The sequence below is a fragment of the Chiloscyllium punctatum genome, chromosome 10, assembly GCF_047496795.1.
Source record: "Chiloscyllium punctatum isolate Juve2018m chromosome 10, sChiPun1.3, whole genome shotgun sequence".
Lineage (NCBI taxonomy): Eukaryota > Metazoa > Chordata > Chondrichthyes > Orectolobiformes > Hemiscylliidae > Chiloscyllium > Chiloscyllium punctatum.
Window position 1 is genome coordinate 62470941 of NC_092748.1, and position 25118 is coordinate 62496058.

The 25118-nt window shown below is 39.2% G+C and overlaps 1 protein-coding gene across 2 annotated transcripts in view; it reads left to right on the forward strand.

Moving 5' to 3' along the window:
- Window positions 1-25118, forward strand: part of LOC140482229 (myosin light chain kinase, smooth muscle-like) — a 430871-nt gene that overhangs the window by 358303 nt on the left and 47450 nt on the right. For both annotated transcript variants that reach the window (XM_072579340.1, XM_072579341.1), the window contains 4 exons: window positions 12208-12507; window positions 16324-16356; window positions 16441-16534; window positions 16640-16843. In XM_072579340.1, coding sequence (XP_072435441.1) covers window positions 12208-12507; window positions 16324-16356; window positions 16441-16534; window positions 16640-16843 — 631 coding nt within the window. The remainder of the gene's footprint in view (window positions 1-12207; window positions 12508-16323; window positions 16357-16440; window positions 16535-16639; window positions 16844-25118) is intronic.

Below are 25118 nucleotides of genomic sequence, written 5' to 3' on the forward strand. Positions count from 1 at the left end.
ACTTCAACTTTAGTGGATCCTTTCTTGACGCACAACTTCCCAATTGACCTACACATGACACAGTTGATTGCTGCTGTGTACTGTACTGTTTGTCTCTCTGGTGCAGACTGTTTTCTCAAACTGTTAGCTAATAACACTGGCTTTTCATTCTGATCTCTACAACCGATTCTTACAGTAATCCTCAATATGTGACAGTTACCTTTGTTACGACTGAGTTCTTTTACAAGCCCTCAACTAATGACAAACACTTGTTGACTGATAATGTACCACACAAGTGCCAACTTTCTAGAAAACTTTTATAACTGTTTCCAAACTCTCCCTCCCAATAAATTTCCCCCTGAAAAGACTATCATTTGACAAGTGCAAAGTCCTCAGTAAATTTATCTATTTTATATTCATTTTGCAGGTAGCCTTTGCAACCTTTACCGAAAGCATGTGCAACTAAGTCAATGTAGATAACAGATTCTAACCAAATATTTGTACCTCTTGACCAATAGAAAGAATGCTCCTGGCTTCCTTGCAGTAGTCAAGCCCGAGCATCCATTAATTCCAAAGATGAAAGTTTTTTCTCATGAAGAGAGATTGAGCAGTTTAGACCTATACTCACTAGAATTCAAAAGAATGAAACAACATCTAATTGAGGTATATAAGGTGTTGAAATGGATGGATCATTCGACATGCAGTGGATGTTGCCCTTTATAGGTCATCGTTTTAGGCTATGGGGTAGTAGATTTAAACGGAGATGAGGAAAAATTACTTCTCTCAAAAGTTGTGAATCTGTGGATTCAGCTCTCCCAGAGTATGGTAGAAGCCAGGATATGAATCATTTTAAGGAGATCGATTTTTAGTTATTACTGGGTTGAAGGATTATGGAGAATGGGCAGGAAAGTGGAATTAAGACTGAAATGAGATCAGCCATGATTGTATTAAATAGTGGAGCAGGCTCAAGAGACTGGATTGGCTACTCCTGCTTCTAGTTCTTATGTTCTTATCTGCCCTTTTTTCTGGAGGCTCTGATAAACTATATATCCCTCAGATCATTTAATCAGTATTGTAGATTTGGCTCCTGTTCACTGCTAATGTCATACTCACTGGAGCACAAAGGTGCAAAGGTCCTTGGCACAAGTTCATTTTGGTCCAGTATTGTGTTAAAGCTGCAGGACAGTAATTGTCATTTAAAGCGATCCTAACCTAAAGGAATTCCTAACAGCATGCCAATAGCACCACAAATTAAGACTTTTCATTATTAAGTATTTGTCCAGTAATATTTGGTCACTTAAGCCTTGTTAATTGCACTAATGTGCCAATAAGGTGGATTCAGAAGGATAACAATATGGATCCTGATGAAGCTAAGTAGATGGTTTAGAGGGGAGAGCATAGGTAAGGTCATAGGTTAAGGGATATTATATGAATATATGTTACCGCAAAGCCAAGTAAACAAACATTTTTTCTACAAAATTTCTTAACTGCTTTGCTCATTGAGCCCTTACACCAAGTGACAGCTCATCCTTGAAGTTTCTCATCTCCCTCAATTTATCATGGTCTTTCTCTTCTGAATCTACTATCCACTGATCGTTGCCTTAATTATCGGCCCCTACATCAGCCTCTTCTTTTCCTTTAAGTCCAAAAATGCAGATAATTGATCGAGCCACTCAGTAATAGATTTGATTGAATCAGAAAAGCGTTTAGATTTGGTTCTTATCTGGAAGAACTACTCACTATTCTAGACTCATCCTGACATGCAAAAATATTTCTTTGATAAATTTTTTTCTGGACTTAATTATCTTCTTACATTCCTCTACTCTGTTCTCACCTCCAACAATAAGTATGAGGAGTTCATTGATGCTTTTATCACTTAATGATGAGATCATTTGATAATTTAGAGTTGCTGTCAAGAGGGTGGGAATATAAAAGCACCGTTGTGCTACTGAGACTTTATAAAGCTCTGGTTAGGCCCCATTTGGAGTACTGTGTCCAGTTTTGGTCCCCACACCTCAAGAAGGACATACTGGCACTGGAGCGTGTCCAGCGGAGATTCATACGGATGATCCCTGGAATGGTAGGTCTAATATATGAGGAATGGCTGAGGATCCTGGGATTGTATTCATTGGAGTTTAGAAGATTAAGAGGAGATCTAATAAAAACTTACAAGATAATACATGGCTTGGAAAGGGTGGACGCTAGGAAATTGTTTCCGTTAGGCGAGGAGACTAGGACCCGTGGACACAGCCTTAGAATTAGAGGGGGTAAATTCAGAACAGAAATACAAGGACATTTCTTCAGCCAGAGAGTGGTGGGCCTGTGGAATTCATTGCCGCAGAGTGCAGTGGAGGCTGGGATGCTAAATGTCTTCAAGGCAGAGATTGATAAATTCTTGATGTCACAAGGAATTAAGGGCTACGGGGAGAATGCGGGTAAGTGGAGTTGAAATGCTCATTGGCCGTGATTGAATGGCGGAGTGGACTCGATGGGCTGAATGGCCTTACTTCCACTCCTATGTCTTATGGTCTTATGGTCTTAATCTCTCCTTATAAACTTCTCAATATATATTCACAGCCCACCACCTTAATCATACCATCTCACTTAGCCTTGCTACTACCATTGTGTTGATCATGGATGAAGCCATTCTCCATCCACACTCCCCTTCCTAATCCTCCTGTATCTGCCTTTGTAAAAATACCTCTTCCAATTCACTTGCCACTGCAAGTTCAAAATCCCACTCTGTAGCTATTAATCTGCTCAGCCACACCTTCTCATACATCTCTGATGCCCCAAAGTCCCCAGTAACATCAATACTCTCTCTAACCCCTGTGCTCATTTCCCCAACATCGGCCTCTTCTTTTCCTTTAAGTCCAAAAATGCAGATAATTGATCAAACCACTCAGTAATAGATTTGATTGGACCAGAAAAGTGTTTAGGTTTGGTTCTTATGTGGAAGAACTACTCACTATTCCAGACTCATCCTGACATGCAAAAATATTCCTTTGATAAATTTGTTTTCTGAACTTAATTATCTTCTTACATTCCTCTGCTCTGTTCTCACCTCCAACAATAAGTATGAGGAGTTCATTGATGCTTTTATCACTTAATGATGAGATCATTTGATAATTTAGAGTCATAGAGTCCTACAACACAAAGATAGCCCTTCGGCCCAAACTGGTCCATGCCGATCAAAACGTCCATCCATATTAACCCCATTTCCCTGTACTTGGCCCATATCCTAAATTTTTCCTATCCACGTATTTGTCCAAATGCTTCTTAAATGCTGTTAGTGTACTGGCCTCAACCACTTCCGCTAGCATTCCACATGAGTACTACCCTCTGTGTAAAAGGTTGCTCCTCAGGATCCCTTTTATTCTTTCCCCTCTAATCCTAAACTGACGCCCTCTAGTCCTTGATTCCCCAACACTGGGAAAAGGACTGAGTGCATTCACCCTATCCATCCCTCTTATGATGTCATACACTTCTGTAAGAATCCCCCTCAGTCTCCTACACTCTAAAGAAAAAAGACCTAGCTTGTCCAATCTCTCCCTATACTCAGACCATTGAGTCCTGGCAACATCCTTGTAAATTTCTTCTGCATTCTTTCCAGGTTAATAACATCCTTCCTTTAACAACGTGACTAAAACTGAACACAATACTCCAAGTGCAGCCTCACCAATGTCCTGGATAACTTCCCAACTTCTATACTCACTGCCCTCAACAATGAAAGTCAGTATGCCAAAATCCTTCTTCACTGCCCTGTCTACCTGTGACTCCACTTTCAGAGAACCGTGCACCTGAACTCCAAAGACCCTCTGTTCCATTACAGTCCTTCAGGCTTTACCCTTCACCATGAAACTCCGACCTTAATTTGACTTTCCAAAATGCAAGACATCACACTTATCTATATTAAACTCCATTTGCCATTTTTCGGCCCACTTCCCCAGCTGATCAAAGTCCTGCTGCCATTTTGGATAACCTTCCTCATTGCCCAAAATGCTGTCTATTTTAACGTCATCTGCAAACTTACTAATCATGCCTTGTACATTCTCATCCAAATCATTGATACAGATAACAAACAGCAATGGACCCAGCACCAACCCCTGAGGCACTCCACCAGTCACTAGGCCTCCAGTCCGACAAGCATCCTTCCACTGTTACCCTCTGCTTCCTACCATCAAGCCAATTGTGTATCCAATCTGCCAGCTCCCCCTGAATTCCATGCAATCTAACCTTCCAGAGCAACCTACCATGTGGAGCCTTATCAATGACCTTGCTAAAATCTATATACACTATGTCTGCTGCCCTGCCCTCGTCAACCTTCCTAGTTACTTCATCATAGAATTCTAACAAATTTGTGAGGCATAATCTCCATGCACAAAGCCGTGCTGAGTACTCCTAATCAATTCCCATCTTTCCAAATGTGTGTATGTCTTATCTCAGAATCTTCTCAAGTAACTTAACCACTGTAGATGTTCGGCTTACTAGTCTGTAGTTCCCAGATTTTTCTTTGCAGCCCTTCTTGATAAGGGCACAACATTCGCTACTCTCTAGCCTTCTAGGAACTCACCCGTGGCCAACGAAGATACAAAAGTACCAGCCAGGGCCCCTGCAATTTCTTCTCTATCCTCTTGTAGTGTTCTTGAATATATCTGGTCAGTACCAGGAGATTTATCCACCTTCATACATTCTAATACATCCAACACCTCCGCTACTGTGATATGGACTGTCCCCAAGATATCACCACTTGCTTCCCCAAGTTTTGACGTCTTCACGTCTTCATTGCCTTTGTTGCTTTCCCAATTCCCCAAACCTCTCTACTTTTTCCTTCTTTACATCTTTTAATCTGAAGTGGTTGTGTGTGCCCAAGGTTTTGATCATGTATTCTAATCTCTCATGAGATGTCAGACTTTGTTTTATAAAGTTTGAGTTTTATTACATTAAAGGCACCACATATATGTAACTTACTGTTGTTAAATTGTTGATTAAGTAATTTGAGAAGTGTAGTACACAGCAAGTGCACATAATGGGGAATGGGATGGACGCGATCCTGACTGGAACGACAGGCCATTGTTTTCTGGCAATCCTCGCCAGAAAATGCAGTCTCTATTGGCTCCTTACACAAAATATCCCATAAATCAATAATTCCCATCTATCAGAAAAGAAGAAATCAGCTAAGCAAAAGCAGGGAAGAGAAGCAAATTGCACAGTAAGTTGGAAAAACATAAGAAGAAAAAAGCCACAGAAAGAAAAGGCAGAGAGAAAAGCAAAATCAAGGCATGCAAGACAGAAACAATAATCTTTAAAATGATAGGCATATAACAAGTTAGCAGCCATCCAGATCTATTTTGCGCTATCACATTTAATCAACATTTGTCCATGATGTGCAATGCCATGGAAATTCACTGATTTATATGTTTTTATTAAAGAATTTTAAAGTGATTATATCAATGAAGATATAATCAGTGATACACAGTATTATGATGACTTGGAGAAAATGGATACTGATAAATTTACCAGAATAATAGTATCTATTTAAGAAGTACTTTTAATGTTTTCTCTTTTTGATTGCAGTACTCTATTGATTTCATGTGAGTAGATTACCATCATTTTTCACAACCATGGAAAATTCCTTTTCTTGTTTTAATTTGTTATCTTATCTTATTCATTTTTAAAGTTCACTTGTAGCACGTGGGTGTTGCCAGCTGGCCCAGAATTTTACTGCCTGTCCCTAGCTGCCCCTGAGAAAGTGGTGGTAAATGCCTTCTTGAACCATAAGTAGATAAACAATGTATTAGGGAGGAATTTCAGGATTTTGACCCAGAAACAATGAAGGAACAGCAATATACTTCCAGGTCAGGATGATGAGTGGCTTGGAGGGCAACTTGTGGGTGGTAGTGTTCGCATAAGTCTACTGGACGTGGTTGTGGGTCTGGAAGGTGCTGTCTAAAGATCTTTGGTGAATTTCTGCAGTGTCTTTCGGTAGATAGCACACACTGCTGCTACTGAGTGTCAGTGGTGAAGGGAGTGGATGCTTGTGAATGAGGTGCCGATCAAGAGGGATGCTTTATCCTGAATGGTGTCAAGCTTCTTGAGAGGTGTTGGAGCTGCACTCATCCAGGCAAGTGGGGAGTATTCCATCATGCTCCTGGCTTTTGCCTTGGAGGTGGTGGACAGGTTTTGGAGAGTCAAGAGAGGAGTTACTCGCTGCAGTATTCTAGCCTCTGACCTGCTCTTGTAGTCACTGTATTTACATGACTTTTTGGTCTCGTAACCCATTCATAATGGGGAATTCAGTGATAGTAACACCATTGAATGTCAAGTGGCAGTGATTAGATTGTCTCTTATTGGAAATGGCCATTGCCTGGCATTTGTGAGGTGCAAATGTTACTTGCCAATTTTCAGCCCAACCCTGGATATTTTCCAGATCTTGTTGCATTTGAACATGAATTGCTTCACGATCTGAGGAGTCGTGAATGATGCTGAATATTGTGCAATGATTGGTGAATATCCCTATTTCTGACCTTGTGATGGAAAGAAGGTCATTGATGAAAGAGCATCTAAGACCCCATTATTTTTGTATCTAATTCTTCAGCATTTTCAATGTGCCTTCAGAGTGGTACAATATTTTGTTGTCCAGAAATCTAATTGAAAAGCAACTCCAAAATTGTAAGAGCCTCAATTAATATTTTGTATGTCCATGTGGAAATAGCATATAGGGAAGTGAGAAGGAACCAAACTAAGTGGAGTGTAATCTAAGCTGACATGTGATAAGTAGTAATTTGGGTTGTTCGTGAGCAATGCTGTTTATATCCTTGTTCAACAAATTATGTTGTCTGTTTTTAACATTTGTTACCATCGTGTAGAAATACAATATGATTTAGGCTACATATTTGCCAAATCAGGTTAAAATTGCTTAATCCATTAGGAATGTCTTTTTCAGGCTGTATTTTATAAACATCAAAAGAAATTTCTATTTGTAGACTTATTAATACGTTCATGTGGAAAGTTATTTTCCAATGAAAAATAATACTGTGCTATTTTCTTCTGAGAGTTTTCAAATTCTCCATCTGGGCAGTTGCCAAAAAAAACCACATTAACTGCTTTTGGGAAAACTATGTAACCTTCAAAATGTTGTTCGATGGTTTCATTACCCCAGAGTGAGATAGATGCTGGGGCACTGAGTAAATTTAAGGAGGAGATAGACAGATTTTTAATTAGTAATGGGTCGAAGGGTTATGGACAGCAAACAGGAAAGTGGAGTTGAGGCTGAGATGAGATTAGTCATGATTGTATTGAATGACTGTGCAAGCTCAAGGGGCTGAATTGCCTATCCATGCTCCTAGTTGTTGTGTTTTTATGTTCTTGTGGTTTAATTTCTAAAGGAATAAAATTGTCCAATGCAGGTTCAGATAGAGAGTAGAAGAGGTTGTATCTCTGTGAATATCTGATCTATTTCAATATCCATTTACATCCACACACTGATACATTAGCATGTCAAGAATTTGGAATGTAGAAAGCCTTTTCTTTAGAGAGGTTTATCCTCAGGGTGGGTCATTGATCATTATGGAATTTCTGCACCCAGAGGGTTGACAATCTTTCGAATTCTCTAACTCCTAGGACAGTGGTTGCTCAGTTGTTGAGGACACTCAAGGCTGAGATACATAGATTTCAGATTTTTGGATTCTGGAGAATCAAGGCATTGGGGATCACACATGAAAATGGAATTATGGTTAAACATCAACCGTGATCTTTTGGATTGGTGAAATTGACGTTAAGGTCATGTGGCAATATTCCCACTCTTATTTCTTCTGTTATGCAATCAACTATACACTGCACATAATAGGCAGAATGTTGTACCCTCTCTACAGCAAGCTTGGTGGGAGGATCTTTTAATCAGGCAAATGGGAACCCTGCTAAGTAACTGAATCCACCCAAATGCAATGACAAGAGGACCCATGTATGGCAGGCCATCTAAATGTAGTCTTGTTGAAAATTTAAACTATTCCCTTTGGCAGGTCCTTTTGATTGTTGTTTTCCATATTTCTGACTTTTATTTTTAATAGATCTGTTGACAGTTGCAGTGAGTTCATCTACTTTTTAACACACTTTCATACCTGCTTTTTAACAATTCCAAAGGACAACTTCTCCCAAAGCCAAACTTACTTCTCCACAATATGTCCTGGGACCATATCCAAAAAGGTGTCTTGCCTCTCCAAAAAAATACCCCGGCTATCAAAACAAATGAACCATTGCCAGACCTGCTGTACCAGTTTTAATCTGTTTTCATTATGGACTCCATACCTAGTTGTTTGGGGAGGTGATAGCCTAGTGGTATTATCACTAAACTATTAATCCAGAGATATAATGTCTTGGGGACCAAGGTCCGGATCCTTCCATGGCAGAGAGTGCTATTTGAATTCAATATGTGTCATAAGAGTCTAATGATGGCCATGAAACCATTGCTAATTGCCACCTGGTTCGCTAATGTCCTTTAGGGACTCCAGACCCATAGTAATTTGATTACTTCTCAACTGCTCGCTGGGGAAATTAGGGATGGGAAATAAGTACTGGCCTGGCCAGCAACATCCACAACCCGTGAACGAATTTTAAAAAGTCACCAAAATAATACCTAAGTGGAGGCAGTTGCTGTTTCTAAGGGTAGTTGGCTCCGTGAAATGCCTCTAACATTTTGGGATCAAAAAAGTTGCTCTCTGTCATTGCAAAAATCTAGGTCATGGTGCATAAATGATGTGAATAGTATAAAAGCATCTAAGTGGAAGTTAAATAAGCATGTGAGAGAGAAAGGAATAGTGATATGTTGGGAAGTTAGATGAGACAAAGCTTGTATGAAACATAAACCTCACAATGATTGAATAGATTGGCCATTTAGTGACATGTTAATTATATTATTGAGATTAGGGATATAAACGGAGGCAGTGTTCCCTCTCATGTTTCCTGCTGCTGCTGGACTTCTGAGGGCCATGCATGGCAGTTATTTCCAGAACTGAAAATCAATGCATCCATCCACACACATGGCATGCAAGGAACCTTCCACAAGGCTGCAGTTTGAAGGAAGTAAGAGCTGGAAGGCATCAAGCTCAATTAAGATAATGGTTGTCACATTCATTTTAAATTTTAATGCTATGTGGTTCATTTTAAGAGTTGCATATCTTATTATAAAGAAAAAATTCTATAATTTGTAGGAACATAGGAACAAGAGAAGGCCATTCAGCCCCTCATGTCTGTTTCATCATTCAGGGAGGTAATGACTGACCTGTAGCTTAATTTCACATACCTGCCTTTGGCCCATACCCCTTAATACTTTGGCTTAGAAAAATTTTTCTTCCTCAAATTTAAAATTAACAATTGATCTAACATCAACTGCCCTTTGTAGAAGAGATTCCAAACATTCATCATCCTTTGTGTGGCGGGGTGCTTCCTAATATCTCTCCTGAACAGTCTGGCCCTAAGTCAAGGACTATGCCCTCTGGTTCTAGAATCTCCAACCAATGGAACTAGTTTGTCTACCCTGTGCAATCCTTTTTCCTGTTAACATTGTGAAGACTTTGGTCAAATCACCTTTAACCTTGTAAATTCTAGAAAAAAACAGCCTAATTTATATAATCTCTCTTCATAATTGAAGTCCAGGTATCATTCTTGTAAACCTACATTGTACTGTTTCCAAGGCTAATATATCCTTCCAACAGTGTGGTGCCTGCATCTGCTTTCTGCATCTAAGTGGGATTTAACCAGGGTTTGTATAGCTACAGCATAACATCTATGTCCTTGCCCTCAAATTCCTCTAGATCAAAAGCCCAGCATTCCATTAGCCACCTTGATTATGTTCTGCACCTCTCTGTGGCATTATAAAGATCTATGCAGCTGAACCCCCAAATCATTTTGGACATCGATTGTATTTAACTTCATACCACCAAGAAAGTACCCTGTTCATTTGTAATTGGCTATTAACTATGAAGAGAGACTTGCTAGGTGTAACTTAGAGAGGTGGCAGGTTGCATTTTGTGAATAAATACAATATTAAGTAAAAGATAGGTCCCTGGTTCCCTACTTCATATCTCAACACCAAAAGTTTAATATGGCCTGTTTCTGAGCCATATATTCCAAGTAATTATTTTTTTTAAATTAGCTGGATTCACTTTCACTCTACCGAAGAAGTATTGGGAAATCTGAGAGAAATTGTCACAAGTCATCCTCAACCATTACTCAGATGTTCAGAACAAGCTGCCAGAGCACACAAACACATTACCCAAGGGAATCTTTGGGTGACTTGCCTTGTTATTCGTCAAGCTCAGCTATGACTCAGGATAGGAGATAGTGCTAAATGGATTGATCATAGCTATCAGGTGTACTGCGGAGCCAAAAAAAGCCACGCGGCCCATTAAAGCACTCCATTAGCCAGAACCCGAAAGTATATGTTTGTTGAATGGCTGCCACTGCTCGCCTGCATCTATAATCAGAAAAGTTGAACAAAACAGGTCTGAGAAGGGCTTATGCCCGAAACGTCGATTCTCCTGCTCCTTGGATGCTGCCTGACCTGCTGCGCTTTTCCAGCAACACATTTGCAGCAAAATAGATCTGAACCTATTTTCGAAAATGGGTATTTAAACAAGCATTTGGAAGCAACTTCATATTAGGAAGCCTCTCCAAGGAGGCTGAAATGTGACCTGATTTCAGGATCTTTGGAGAACAAGCTATTGTGCCTGAGGATTCAACCTTCAAACTTGTTTGCACTTACGTAACAGGTGCTATAAAGGTCAAATATTCCTCTTTACTGGCACAAAGTAAACTGAAGCCATTTGAACTTGTCTTCAACAATTAACCATCAGATAATTCCATTCCAAGAGCTTTGAAGTTAATTATCCTTTCCTCAGGATATGAGCTAGTTTCTTGACAGATGCTCAGAATTAATCTACTAAATTAACTTTAACATAAGGAGAAAATCCATTCAGATTTTGACTGCAAGAATAGTTATCAACTAATTATCTAAGATGTTTGTTTTTTGTCAGTCCTTTTAAAATTCTTTCATTAGGAGCTCATGATTTTCTTTCTACAGATTGTATAAGGAATTTTGGAAGTTAACAGTAGTCAATCAAAAAATGCTAGAGATACATTGCACATCTGTCAAACACAATTTCCAGTTAGGTTGATGTACAGAAATTTTGATTTTCTTTTATTAGTCAGACTAAAGTTTCAAGTAGAAAACAATATATCAGATTATGGCTTGTTTTCTTGTTAGCCTAACATATGTGCTTTGTTTTACATAGTATATCTCAAAAATCATAAAGAAACCTGCTTAGAATTCGATGCCTTACAGTTATATTGTTTGATTTGAAGATACAAAAACCCTTTGAAAGAACGAAATGCAATCAGAAATAAGAAATGAAGCCATTAAAGTATTTCATGTGATGATTTCCAGAATGATAGATCTGTCCAGCACTCACAACTTTGCTTTCACTTCTAATGATAATAGAATAATAAGTGTGATTTAACTTGAAGTGCCCCACACCAACCTTTTCTACTCTTAAGCTTTACCTATGTTTACACACGCTTCTCCTGTAAATGCAGCAAATTGAGCAAGCTGCTGGCATCAAAGGAGTACCCTGCTACATCTCCTTGTTTTGGGAAAGCAGGAAATTGGTGTGATACCATGCAGAGTCAACTGCCAGTCAGGCTGTGGGGAAGAGGTCTATCCAGCATATGGACTGAATAGTATTATAGATTTCTGATTGAGCCATTTTCTAAGGACCTCCCAGGAGTCCCTACAAGATTCACCTGTTGGATTGCTCTCGAGCTGCACATCGGGTGAAGCATGTGCACTATGCACTCCAGTTATATGTACATTGGAATTGCCATCTGATCCTATTTGTATTATGTGAATCGAACTTGGATGGTTCAATTTGTCTCCTACCTAAGGCCATAAAGTTTGAAAGTCCTGAAAACCATTTTCAGTAAGGCAGCTGTCAGAGATCCAGCATTGAAAGGACAGTAAGTCACTCAACATTATTTTCAAGCCACAAACCTTCTATCTATATCTATTCTGCACTCTCATACTTCTGTAATTTACAAAATTAAAACTATGATGAGGCACATAAGGCAAAATGTTAAATTTGAATATAGTAGTTAAAGTACACCAAAAACTGATCTTCTTCCATTTAGATTTGTAAAAATCTTTCTGTTAATATTTTCTTTTTCTATACACAGACAGACCTGAACCACCAGCTGGAAAACCATGCTCTTCTGATATTCGTAATTCTACCCTGACCCTGTCATGGTATGGTCCCACATACGATGGTGGGAGTATTGTTCAATCCTACAATGTGGAAACTTGGAATTCCGTGGAGACACAATGGACAAATCTAACTACCTGTCGCAGCACATCCTGCACAGTGTGTGATCTAAATCCTGACAAAGAATACAAATTCCGTGTTCGAGCTGTAAATGTTTATGGAACTAGTGAACCAAGTCAAGAATCTGATTTGGTCAGATTGGGGGTCAAAGAAGGTTAGCTCTACCTGAAGGAAATAAACTAACCTACACAAAGCTTTCACCTTTCACTGGAACGTAGCTGGCAGATGCGCATATTAAATGTTTTAAAGATTTTTCATTATCATCCTTTGTTTAACCCTGTTAAATAATATTGTTTCAAGCTGGACTTTTTAAACATTATGTTGGTCTCTAAATGCTGCGCTGTGGTAAGAACGATTGTGCACAAAATCTGAGGTTAATGCTACAGGAACGTGCAGGCCAGGCCACTCAACCCTTCAGTGATATCATGGATGATCTGATTACTGTACATTTCCACCTATCACGATAGTCTTTCACCTCTGGATTAGTGGTGCTGGAAGATGTCAAGAACTTGTCTGCACGCCACCATCTTGAAAATATTTAAGGATTCCCCCTTTGGGGAATCCCCTTTGGGGAAGAGAGATCCAAAGACTCTCAAATCTCTCTGAGAAAGAAATTCTTCTTATCTCCTTAAATGCACAACAGTGACACCTAGTTCTAGATTCTTCAGAAAACATCCTTTCCATATGTACACATATATTTCAATCAATTCATCTCTTAATCTTCTAAACTTGTCAGTCCAACATTTCCTTGTAAGACAACTTGCCAGTTCCAAGTATTAGTCCAGTAAATCTTTTCTTAGCTACTTCCATTGCATTTATATGGTCTCACCAATGCACCATGTGACTGAAGTTAAAAGTTTCTACTTTCGTATTCAGTTCCCTGTGTACAAACATATACTTATTGTATCTGCTTACGAATCTGTTGCAATTTTATGCTATAGAACACCCAAGTCTCTTTGCATCTCAGAGGTCTGCAACCTTTTAATATTTAGATAGAAATGCAGTGGCAGACATTTAAGGGGATATTTCAGAACAAATGAAATAGATGCAATCTATCAGGAAAGAAAATTCCCAAGGAAAGTCCTGCCATCTAAGAACACTGGAGGTGGTATCAAACTTAGAGAAAGCATATAATTATGTCAGGTTGCAGGTCAGAAGATTTGTCAGAAAAAACTGCACAGGATGACAAGAGAAAAACTTAGGGTCCAAAGGAAAGTTAACTGGGAATTTAAGAACAAATAAACAAAAGTTTCTATTGGACATTTTAAAATTGAAAGCACCTAAAACAAAAGGAGCATTGGTCCTATAGAAAGTGAGTTTGGGGAAATTAATAATGGAAAATTAAGAATGGCAGATTAACTCAATAGATATTTTGCATTGGCCTTCATTACTGAGGATATAAATGTCATCCCAGAAATAGTGATTAATCAGGAAATGGAGGAACTCAAGAAAATTAGAATAATCAGGGAAATAGTACTGAGCAAATTATTGAAACTGCAATGTGACCAGTCCTGAGTCCCGACTAAATAGAATCCTAATAGGGAATGGTTAGTGAGATGTTAATGCATTGGTTTTAATTTTCCAAAATTTCCTAGATTTGGAGAAGAAATTTCTAAATAGCAAATGTATCTCATGTATTCAAAAAGGGATGGAGACTTAAAGCAAGAAAATACGGGCCTTTAGCTTAACATCTCTTATCGGAAACATGTGAGAAGCTATTAATAATGATATTCGAGCAAGGTACTTGAATAGGTTCAAGATAATCAGGCAGGATCTAGATGGTTTTGTACAAGGGAAATCAGGTTGAATCAATTTATTGGCATTTTTTGAGGCAGTAACATGTGCTGTGGATAAAGAGGAAACTGGTGAATGTACTATACTTTCCAAAAGTTATTTAATAAGGTGCTACATCAAAGGTTACAAGGGAAAATAAAACCTCATGGTGTCGGGGGTAACATATCGGCATTTATAGAATATATAATGGGGTCATTCTCAGGTTGGCAAGATGTAATGCGTGATGTGTCAAAGGGATCGGTGTTGGGGTCTCAACATTTTGCAATTTATATAAAAGAAGTGGATGAAGGTACCAAAGGTAGAGTTGCTACTTTTTTCTCATCACATAAAGGTAGATGGGAAAAGAAGTGGTGAAGGGAACATAAGGAGGTGACAAAGGGATGTGAGAAAATGTGAAATAAAAGATTTGGAAAAATATCCATTTTGGCAGGAATAATTTTTTAAAAATGTATTATCTAAATGCTGAGAGATTGCAGGACTTCGAGATGTAGAAGGATCTGAATGTACTGGTGCGTGAATTGCAAACATTTAGTAAGCAGGTATGACAGCAACTAACTATTTATTGCACAAGAAATTGAATACAAAGTGCAGATGTTACATGTCAGTTACACAGGACTTAAGTGAGACCTCATGATTGCGTTTATTTAAGGTTAAAATACTCATTGTGGGTCCCTCTTATCTCGCTCAAACTGAGTGTAAAATTCAGTCTTATAATGGTCGCTGCTACCCTTGGGTGCCTTCACAATTAAATTATTAATTAATCCTATCCCATTGTACAATTTCCTTAATATTCAACTGGACAAAATTGCTCAAGTGATTGTTCAAGTTTGTAAAACTAAATTCGTCCATGATTATCACCATGCCTTTCTAACAAGTTTCCATTATAGGATCATAGAATTCCTATAGTGTGGAAGCAGGCCATTAGGCTCGCCCTCCAAAGAACATCCCACCCAGATGCACGCCCTACTGTATCCCTGTAACGCTGCTATCCCATGGTTAATCCACTTACCCTGCACATCCTGGATACAATTTAGCATGGCCAATCCCCCTAACCTGCACAACTTTAGGGGGCACAGTGGCTCAGTGATTAGCACTGCTGCCCTACAGTACCAGGGACCGGGGTTTGCTTACAGCCTCAGCTGACTGTCTGCCTGGAGTTACACATTTTCCCCATGTCTGCATAGGTTTCCTACAGGTGCTCCGGTTTCCTCCCACAGTCCAAAAATGTGGGTAGGATGCTGTTTGGAGGGTCGGTGTGGACTTGATGGTCCAAATGATCTGTCTCTACATTATAGGGATTCTATTCTTTCTTTCTTGATATTCCATTCTACCGTATGGGTTACTGTTAGTAAGCCTGTACATCATTCTCATAAGTGACTTCTCAATTTATTATTTTTCATCTCTTCTCAAACTGCTTCTACATCCTGGTTTTCTGAATTTATGTCATCCCTCTTTATTGTGCTAATACCATCATTAACTAACAGAGCCATCCCTCCATCTTTTCCTAGCTTTCAATCTTTCCTCAATATCTTGGATCCTTCAATATTCAGATTTCAATTTATTCATTCTGCAGTCATGTTTTGGAATGATTATCAGATCATACCTTTTTATATTTCTAATTGTGCTGTCAGTTCATTTATTTTCCTTCAAATGCATTCAGATACGAAACCTTTAGTTTAGTCCTTTTATTGTTTTTGTAACCTATCATCTTATTTGTTGATTTATTGATTCTTAGATTTGTACTCTCTAACATTCCTGTCCTGAATTATTTGTCATTTCTCATGTTGATACCTTTTTCTCTTGTCTCTATTTTTTGATTTACTATATCGTCTCAAATTTGACCCCTCACCTCACAATGAAAGAAAATCATGTTTCTTATTTCATAAAAATGTAAGTTGTTAATGTGAACCATATGCTTCATTCATGGTCATGATTTTACAGAGATGTTGACAGCTATAAAAGTGACCAAAAAACCATTTGATGTTCAAACTGTGGACTAAAACTAAGGAAGTTCATACAAATTTAATGGAATTTCTGTCAACATTTACATGTGTTTTAAATAAAATGCTTGAAAAAATGTATTAGCTGTCAACATTTCATACTTTGAAATATGTTCCTTTAGAACAAAAATCATCATCTCATATTTTGGTCTAACTTAGTTTTGTTTAATTTTAAGATCGCAAAGATGAAGCTGATCTGTCTGACGATGGTAAATATTATTTTATATTTTGCTCATTTACTAATTAGAATAAAATCAGTATTGTTATTTAATACCAAAAAACTTACTTTTCAGATGAAAAAGAAGGTGAACCAGATTATCGTGATGTTAACATCAACACAAGTGAGAAGGTCACAGAATATTATGATATATTGGAAAAAATAGGAACGTGAGTGCTCCTGATAATATGACAATAGTAACCGATTACAAAGCAATAATAGATTCCATTAAACAGCACAAACTTATATGAAAAGTGTTGTGGTATTCTCTACAGGGGAAAATTTGGACAAGTTTTTAAACTTGTTGAAAAGAAAACTAGAAAAGTTTGGGCAGGAAAGTTTTTCAAGGCCTTTTCCGCAAAAGATAAAGAAAATGTAAGGCAAGAAATCAGTATTATGAATTGTCTGCACCACCCAAAGCTTGTTCAATGTGTTGATGCCTTTGAATCAAAGTCAGACATAGTTATGGTCCTGGAAATGTGAGTAATAACTAATTCTTTCATTTGATTTTTATTTCTGTGCATGTTGTTATGAATAATCAATAAGTGATTGTTTGATTTTAAAAAGTTGAGGGATTGACAGTGAACAGTCTCTCAGATAACTAGCTTGTTTGGAATATAAAACAAGGCTAAACATTGTTTGTAAGTGAATATGTTTACACCAATTGAGTCATGCTTGTATTTTGAGATTGGGATAATAGAGATTATTGTGCCCTGCATGTAACCTAGGATGACAATTCTGAATATAAGCAGCCATTCATAGAGCTTGCCAAAGTGCAAGATCTATATTATTTTAACTCCAGCCCCCAATCTTCCCATTTTGTTGTCCTGAGGGTGGGCCAAGCACACAAGAGTCGAGCCAATCAATGCCAGTAAAATTTCTATATATATCAACACATGACTTCCCAATCATTACCCTTTGCTCTTTCACTGTCTATTGCCCCCCGAGACAGATCTCTGAAGGCATGGTGGGATGAAATAAAATCAAGCTTTAAGTTTATATCACAGACCTAACTATATCAGCAAAACAAAATACTGATAACATTTAAACCCCTTCAAGTACCAGTGAAACAGAGGCTAGGTATAATCGGGTATCAGTGGTGTACTACATTTATCAGTGTTGGGGCATCAATTTTTTTATATATTGCATGCATGACTTGTTTGGAGGGATTGAAAGTAAGGTTTCTAAATTTGCTCATGACATAAAGAAACTAAGTTGTGATGAAGACTTAAGGACGCTTCAAAGGAATGTGAACATGTTAGAAAAAAGACAAAAGAATTGAGTATAAATGGGCCATAATGTGAGAAAATGTGAAATTGTCCCTTTTGGCAAGAAGAATTTTGAAAAAGCATACTACCGAAATGGTGAGAGAATGTTAAGTTTCGAGACGCAGAAGAATCTGAGTATACGAGCGTGTGAATTGAAAAGTTTAGTTTACAATCACAGAAAGTAGATAGGAAAGCTTGTAGAATGTTTTTTGTCTGTTGCAAGGGAAATTGAATACAAAAGTTAGGGAAGTTGTGCTTCAATTATATACTGCATTGCTGAGATCATTTTTAGAGCACAGTGTACTGTATTGCTCCCCTCATTTGACAAATAAATGCATTGGTAGCAGTTCAGAGAAAATTTACTAGATCTAGTACATGGAATGGATGAGTTGTCATAACGAGGAAATGTTGAATAGGCTTGGATTTTTACCTATTGGTGTTTTGAAGAGTAAAAAGTAGCCTGACTAAAACTTATAAGATTCTGAAGGATCTTGACAGGGTGTATTTGGAAAGGATATTTTCTGTTAGCCAATAATCTAAAACTAGGGTTCACTATCTAAAAATAAGAAGTCACCCATTTAAGAGAGAGGAGGAGAATGTTTTTCTCACTGAAGGTTATGAGTTTTTCGATCCCTCTTACTCAGAAGGTGGTAAAAGCAGTGTCCTTGACTACTTTTAAAGCTGAGGTGGATAGATTCTTGATAAGCAAGGTGTAAAACTGTTATTGGTGTGAGTGAGAATATGGAATAAATAAATCAACTATTATCTTATTAAATGATGGGGCATGCTGGAGGGGCTGATTGGCCAACTCGTGCTCCTAATTTGTATGTTTGTAATTACTTAATCCCTTATGAAAACAAATATTTTCTTCCAACGCATCCCTTATTAAAACAATAATCTGTCTTCATTGCCCTGTGTCGAAGACATCAGATTACATCTTTATTCATTCACAGGATGAGGGTGTCGCTGGCTAGACCAGCATTTATTGCCCATTCCTAATTGCTCAGAGCACAGTCAAGAGTCAACCATATTGCCGTGGGTCTGGAGTCACAAGTAGGACAGACAGGTCAGAATGACAGTTTCCTTCCTTAAAAACATCAGTTTACCAGATGGGTTTTTCCTGACAAATGACAATTCATGGTCATCATTAAGTTCCTAATTCCAGAATTTTATTGAAATCAAATTGCACCATTTGCCATGGTGGGATTTGACCCTTAGTCCCCAGAACATTAACTGGGTCTCTGGAGTAATACCTAGCAATACTACATCTCAACCATCGTCTCCCCTTTATAACCATTTGAAGCTGCCAATTAACTGTGAATTTACAAGCCTCCAACTATGATTGTTAATTAATTGATTGATTGATTGCCATGTGTACCGAAGTACAGTGTAAAGCTTTGTTTTTGAGCAGTACAGGCAGATCATAGTAATCAAGTATGTTGGTGGTGGATCCAAAGAAAGGGAATTCATGGAATGCTTACAGGATGGCTTTTTGGAACAGCTTGTGATGGAGCCAACAAGGAACCAGGCTATTCTGGACTTGGTGCTATGTAACAAGCTAGACTTTATAAAAGATCTTAAAGTCAGGGAACACTTAGGAGGCAGTGATTATAATGTATTCAGTCTGCAGTTTGAAAGAGAGAAGGCAAAATCGGATGTAATGGTATTACAGTTAAATAAAGGTAATTACAGGGGCATGAGGGAGGAACTGACAAATATTGACTGAAAGCAGATCCTAGTGGGGGAGACAGTAGAGAACAATAGCAGGAGTTTCTGGGTATAATTGAGGACACAGTATAGAGGTACATCCCCAAGAAAACAAAGATTACCAGGGTGGGGTGTGGGGTGGGGGGGGTGGAGCGGGAGGTGGGGGGGTTGGTGGCAGTGTGGGATTAGACAACCATGGCTGATGAAGAACTCAGGAAATGTATCACAGAAAAAGAGAGAGCCTATAAAGTGGCCAAGAGCACTGGGAAATCAGAAGATTGGGAAGGCTACAAAAACAAACAGAGGATAACAAAGAGAGAAATAAGCAAGGAGAGGGTCAAATATGAAGGTAAGCTAGCCAGTGATATTACAAATGATAGTAAAAGTTTATTTTATTACAGAAGAAACAAACAAGAGGCAAAAGTAGAGATTGAGCTGCTCCAAATTGATGCTGGAAGGCTAGTGATGGGACATAAGGAAATAGCTGAAGAATTTAATAAATACTTTGTGTCAGTCTTCACAGTGGAAGATGTGAGTAATATCCCAAACATTAAGGACAGTCAAGGGGCAGAGTTGAGCATGGTGGCCATTACAAAGGAAAAAGTACTTGATAAGCTAAATGGTCTAAAAACTAATAAATCTCCTGGCCTGGATGGGCTACATCCCAGAGTTCTGAGGGAGGTGGCTGAAGAAATAGCAGAGGCATTGGTTGTAATCTTTCAAAAATCACTGGGTTCAGGGAAAGTCCCTGATGCTTGGAAAATCGCTGAAGTAACCCCCTTGTTCAAGAAAGGACCAAGACCAAAGATGGAAAATTATAGGCCAATTAGCCTAACCTCAGTTGTAGGTAAAATTCTAGAATCCATTATTAAGGATGAGATTTCTAAATTCTTGGATGTGCAGGGTTGAATTAGAACAAGTCAGCATGGATTTAGTAAGAGGAGGTCATGCCTGACAAACCTGTTAGAGTTCTTTGAAGTAGTAACAAGTAGGTTAGACCAGAGAAACCCAGTAGATGTTACCTACCTAGGCTTCCAAAAGGCATTTGATAAGGTGCCTCATGGGAGGCTGCTGAGTAAGATGAGGCCCCATGTTGTTCAATGTGAGCTACTGGTATAGATTGAGGATTGGTTGTCTGACAGGAGGCAGAGAATTGGGATAAAAGATTCTTTTTCAGAATGGCAGCTAGTGACAAGTGGTGTTCCACAGGGTTCAGTGTTGGGGGCCCCAGCTGTTCACTTTATATATAAATGATGTGGATAAAGAGACTGGGGGCATTCTGGCGAAGTTCACCAATGATACGAAGTTAGGCCGACAGACAGGTAGTTCTGAGGAGGTGAGAAGGCTACAGAAAGATTTAGATAGTTTAGGAGAATGGTCCAAGAAAAGGCCGATGAAATTCAACGTGTGCAAATGTGAGGTCTTGCACTTTGGAAAAAAGAACACAGGCATGAACTATTTTATAAATGGTGAGAAAATTCTTAGACCAAAGGGATCCAAAGGAATCTGGGAGTGGTAGTAGAGGATTATCTAAAGGTTGACTTGCAGGTTGAGTCTAGGGTTAAGAAAGCAAATGTAATGTTGTCATTTATTTCAAAAGGGTTGGAATGTAAAATCAATGAGGTTCTACTAAGACTTTATAAAGCTCTGATTAGGCCCCATTTGGAGTACTGTGTCCAGTTTTGGGCCCCACACCTCAGGAAGGACATACTGACACTGGAGCATGTCCAGCGGAGATTCACACGGATGTTCCCTGGAACGGTAGGCCTAACAGCTGAGGATCCCTGGGATTGTATCCATTCGAGTTCAGAAGGTTGAGGGGAGATCTAGTAGAAACTTGCAAGATAATGCATGGCTTAGAAAGGGTGGACGCTGGGAAATTGCTTCCATCAGGTGGGGATACTAAGACTCGTGGGCACAGCCTTAGAATTAGAGGGGGTCAATTTAGAATGGAAATGAGGAGACATTTCTTCAGCCAGAGAGTGGTGGACCTGTGGAATTCATTGCCACGGAGCGCAGTGGAGGCCAGGGCATTAAACATCTTCAAGGAAGAGATTGATAAATTCTTAAGCTCGCAAGGAATTAAGGGCTAAGGGGAGAGTGAGGATAAGTGGCGTTGAAATGCCCATCAGCCATGATTGAATGGCGGAGTGGACTCAATGGGCTGAATGGCCTTACTTCCAGTCCTATTTCTTCTGGTCTTATGTTCTTAAAAGAGATTGTGATAGATTATGGAAACATCAATTTTTCTGTTGAGAAACAGCTAAATAGAAACCATCCTTTTTTTTCAACTGAAGGTTCGATATATTTATTTTTAAAGAGCCTAAGGATTTTAATGACTTGACAGTTCAATAGAGCTCACCAATTCTTATGCACATTCATGTCTATTCTTAACAACCCAAACTGACATCTGACTTCTCCCAAAGATCATCTTACCCTCCAAATAATTCCAGCAGCTTTGGATCTTTTCTTTAACTTTGTCTAAAGCCGAACATTTATGTTTCAGCAATCCCGGCAATCTGAATTGCTCCTCTTGGAAGGCAGTTGCATGTTTAAATGTGCAGATGCTTCAATGGACCATGGATGTGTGAAGTACAATGCACCTGTAGTGAAAATAGTATGTACAGGGTTTAAGTGTCAGGGCATCTGGAATCAGGATTCCAGTGCCAGTTTGGTTAAGCTATTATGACTTTACAAAAACTCAGGCATCAGTCGCAGTTAAATTGTGCTGTGCTTCTCCTACCTGAGACTGGGTAAAGTGGCATCAACATGAGAGGACACCATTGACGACAGTGCTAGGAGGAATGGCAACAGCTAGAGCTCAGGCAGCCCAAAGATCTCCTGAGGGTCCTTGAGAAACACTCATGCTGATCTCAATCTTCAAGAAATATGACATAAAGCAAATAGGAACCTATACTGGCCTCTTCGAGTCACCCTGCTGCTTCCTGGCACTTTTACTAGAGATTTTGGCTTCATTTAAGCCTCTTAGTTCCTGAACTTAAAATATCTCTGATGTGCCTAAAGCATCATCAGGCCACAGCTTTCGAAAGTTAAACACTTTGGGTTTTTTGTTACTGTGTTAAAGGAGTTATATAATTGTCATTTGGTCCTGTTGTTCAGCATTTCCTTGGAAGGAGGGTCTCCCAACACATCCTATCTTATTATATTTTTTGATGGCAGGGAATTTTTGGGAATGCAATGCAATTCCACAAACATTTTAACAACTTAGTCCCTCACCTTCCCTTTTCAGTGGAGTGGTTTAAAATCAGAGTTTAGAGTTCAAAATGCAGCTCTGTAACTCATTGCACAATATCAGAATTGAGAATGGTTGATGCCAACATAGGGTAAACAAAGTGGAGAAATGTTTAATTTCTAAACAAATGCAAGTCCAAAACAAGCCTCCAAAAAAAATGCACATTTTTGAAAGAGCTGAATGTAAAAACAACACTCATTTAAATGTGGGGGCAGCAGAGATGGATTGCTTGCAGTAAAAAATAGTAGTTTTCATCATTGGGAGTTAAGTACAAATTTGATTCAAGATGAACTTTTTATGACAAGGCAAGAGTCATGAACGAAGGACTTTTGCCCGAAACATTGATTTCGAAGCTACTTGGATGCTGCCTGAACTGCTTCGCTCTTCCAGCACCACTAATCCAGAAAAAAATATATTTGGCTGCTCCTAGTCTGGTCTACAGCAGAATGCATCTTAGAGTCATAGAGTCATAGAGATGTACAGCATGGAAGCAGACCCTTCAATCCAACCCGTCCATGCCGACCAGATATCCCAATCCAATCTAGTCCCACCTGCCAGCACCCGGTCCATATCCCTCCAAACTCTTCCTATTCATATACCCTTTCAAATGCCTCTTAAATGTTGCAATTGTACCAGCCTCCACCACATCCTCTGGCAGTTCATTCCATATACGTACCACCCTCTGTGTGAAAAAGTTGCTCCTTAGGTCTCTTTTATATCTTTCCCCTCTCACCCTTAACCTATGACCTCTAGTTCTGGACTCCTCGACCCCAGGGAAAAGACTTTGTCTATTTATCCTATCCAGGCCCCTCATAATTTTGTAAACCTCTATAAGGTCACCCCTCAGCCTCCGACACGCCAGGGAAAACAGCCCCAGCCTGTTCAGCCTCTCCCTATAGTTCAAATCCTCCAACCCTGGCACCATCCTTGTAAATCTTTTCTGAACCCGTTCAAGTTGTCACAACATCTTTCCAATAGGAAGGAGACCAGAATTGCACACAATATTCCAACAGTGGCCTAACCAATTTCCTGTACAGCTGCAACATGACCTCCAACTCCTGTACTCAATACTCTGACCAATAAAGGAAAGCATACCAAACACCTTCTTCACTATCCTATCTACTTGCGACTCCACTTTCAAGGAGCTATGAACCTGCACTCCAAGGTCTCTTTGTTCAGCAACACTCCCTTAGGACCTTACCATTAAGTGTATAAGTCCTGCTTAAGATTTGCTTTCCCAAAATGCAGCACCTCGCACTTATCTGAATTAAACTCCATCTGCCACTTCCCAGCCCATTGGCCCATCTGGTCCAGATCCTGTTGTAATCTGAGGTAACCCTCTTCGCTATCCACTACACCTCCAATTTTGGTGTCATCTGCAAACTTACTAACTGTACCTCTTATGCTCGCATCCAAATCATTTATGTAAATGACAAAAAATAGAGGACCCAGCACCAATCCTTGTGGCACTCCACTGGTCACAGACCTCCAGTCTGAAAAACAACCCTCCACCACCACCCTCTGTCTTCTACCTTTGAACCAGTTCTGTATCCAAATGGCTAGTTTTCCCTGTATTCCATGAGATCTAACCTTACTAATCAGTCTCCCATGGGGAACCCTGTCGAACGCCTTACTGAAGTCCATATAGATCACATCTACTGCTCTGCCCTGTCAATCTTCTTTGTTGCTTCTTCAAAAAACTCAATCAAGTTTGTCGGACATGATTTCCCACGCACAAAGCCATGTTGACTATCCCGAATCAGTCCTTGCCTTTCCAAATATATGTACATCCTGTCCCTCAGGATTCCATCCAACAACTTGCCCGCCACCGAGGTCAGGCTCACCGGTCTATAGTTCCCTGGCTTGTCTTTCCCGCCCTTCTTAAACAGTGGCACCACGTTTGCCAACCTCACCTGTGACTATCGATGATACAAATATCTCAGCAAGAGGCCCAGCAATCACTTCTCTAGCTTCCCACAGAGTTCTCAGGTGCACCTGATCAGGTCCTGGGGATTTGCCACATTTAACCATTTCAAGACATCCAGCACTTCCTCCTCTGTAATCTGGACATTTTGCAAGATGCTACCATCTATTTCGCTACAGTCTATATCTTCTATATCCATTACCACAGTAAATACGGATGCAAAATATTAATTTAGTATCTCCCCCATTTTCTGTGGCTCCACACAAAGGCCGCCTTGCTGATCTTTGAGGGGCCCTATTCTCTCCCTAGTTACCCTTTTGTCCTTAATATATTTGTAAAACCCCTTTGGATTCTCCTTAATTCTATTTGCCAAAATTATCTCATGTCCCCGTTTTGCCCTCCTGATTTCCCTCTTAAGTATACTCCTACTTCCTTTATACTCTTCTAAGGATTCTCTCGATCTATCCTGTCTATACCTTACATATGCTTCCTTCTTTTTCTTCACCAAACCCTCAATTTCTTTAGCCATCCAGCATTCCCTATACCTACCAGCCTTTCCTTTCACCCTGACAGGAATATACTTTCTCTTGATTTTTGTTATC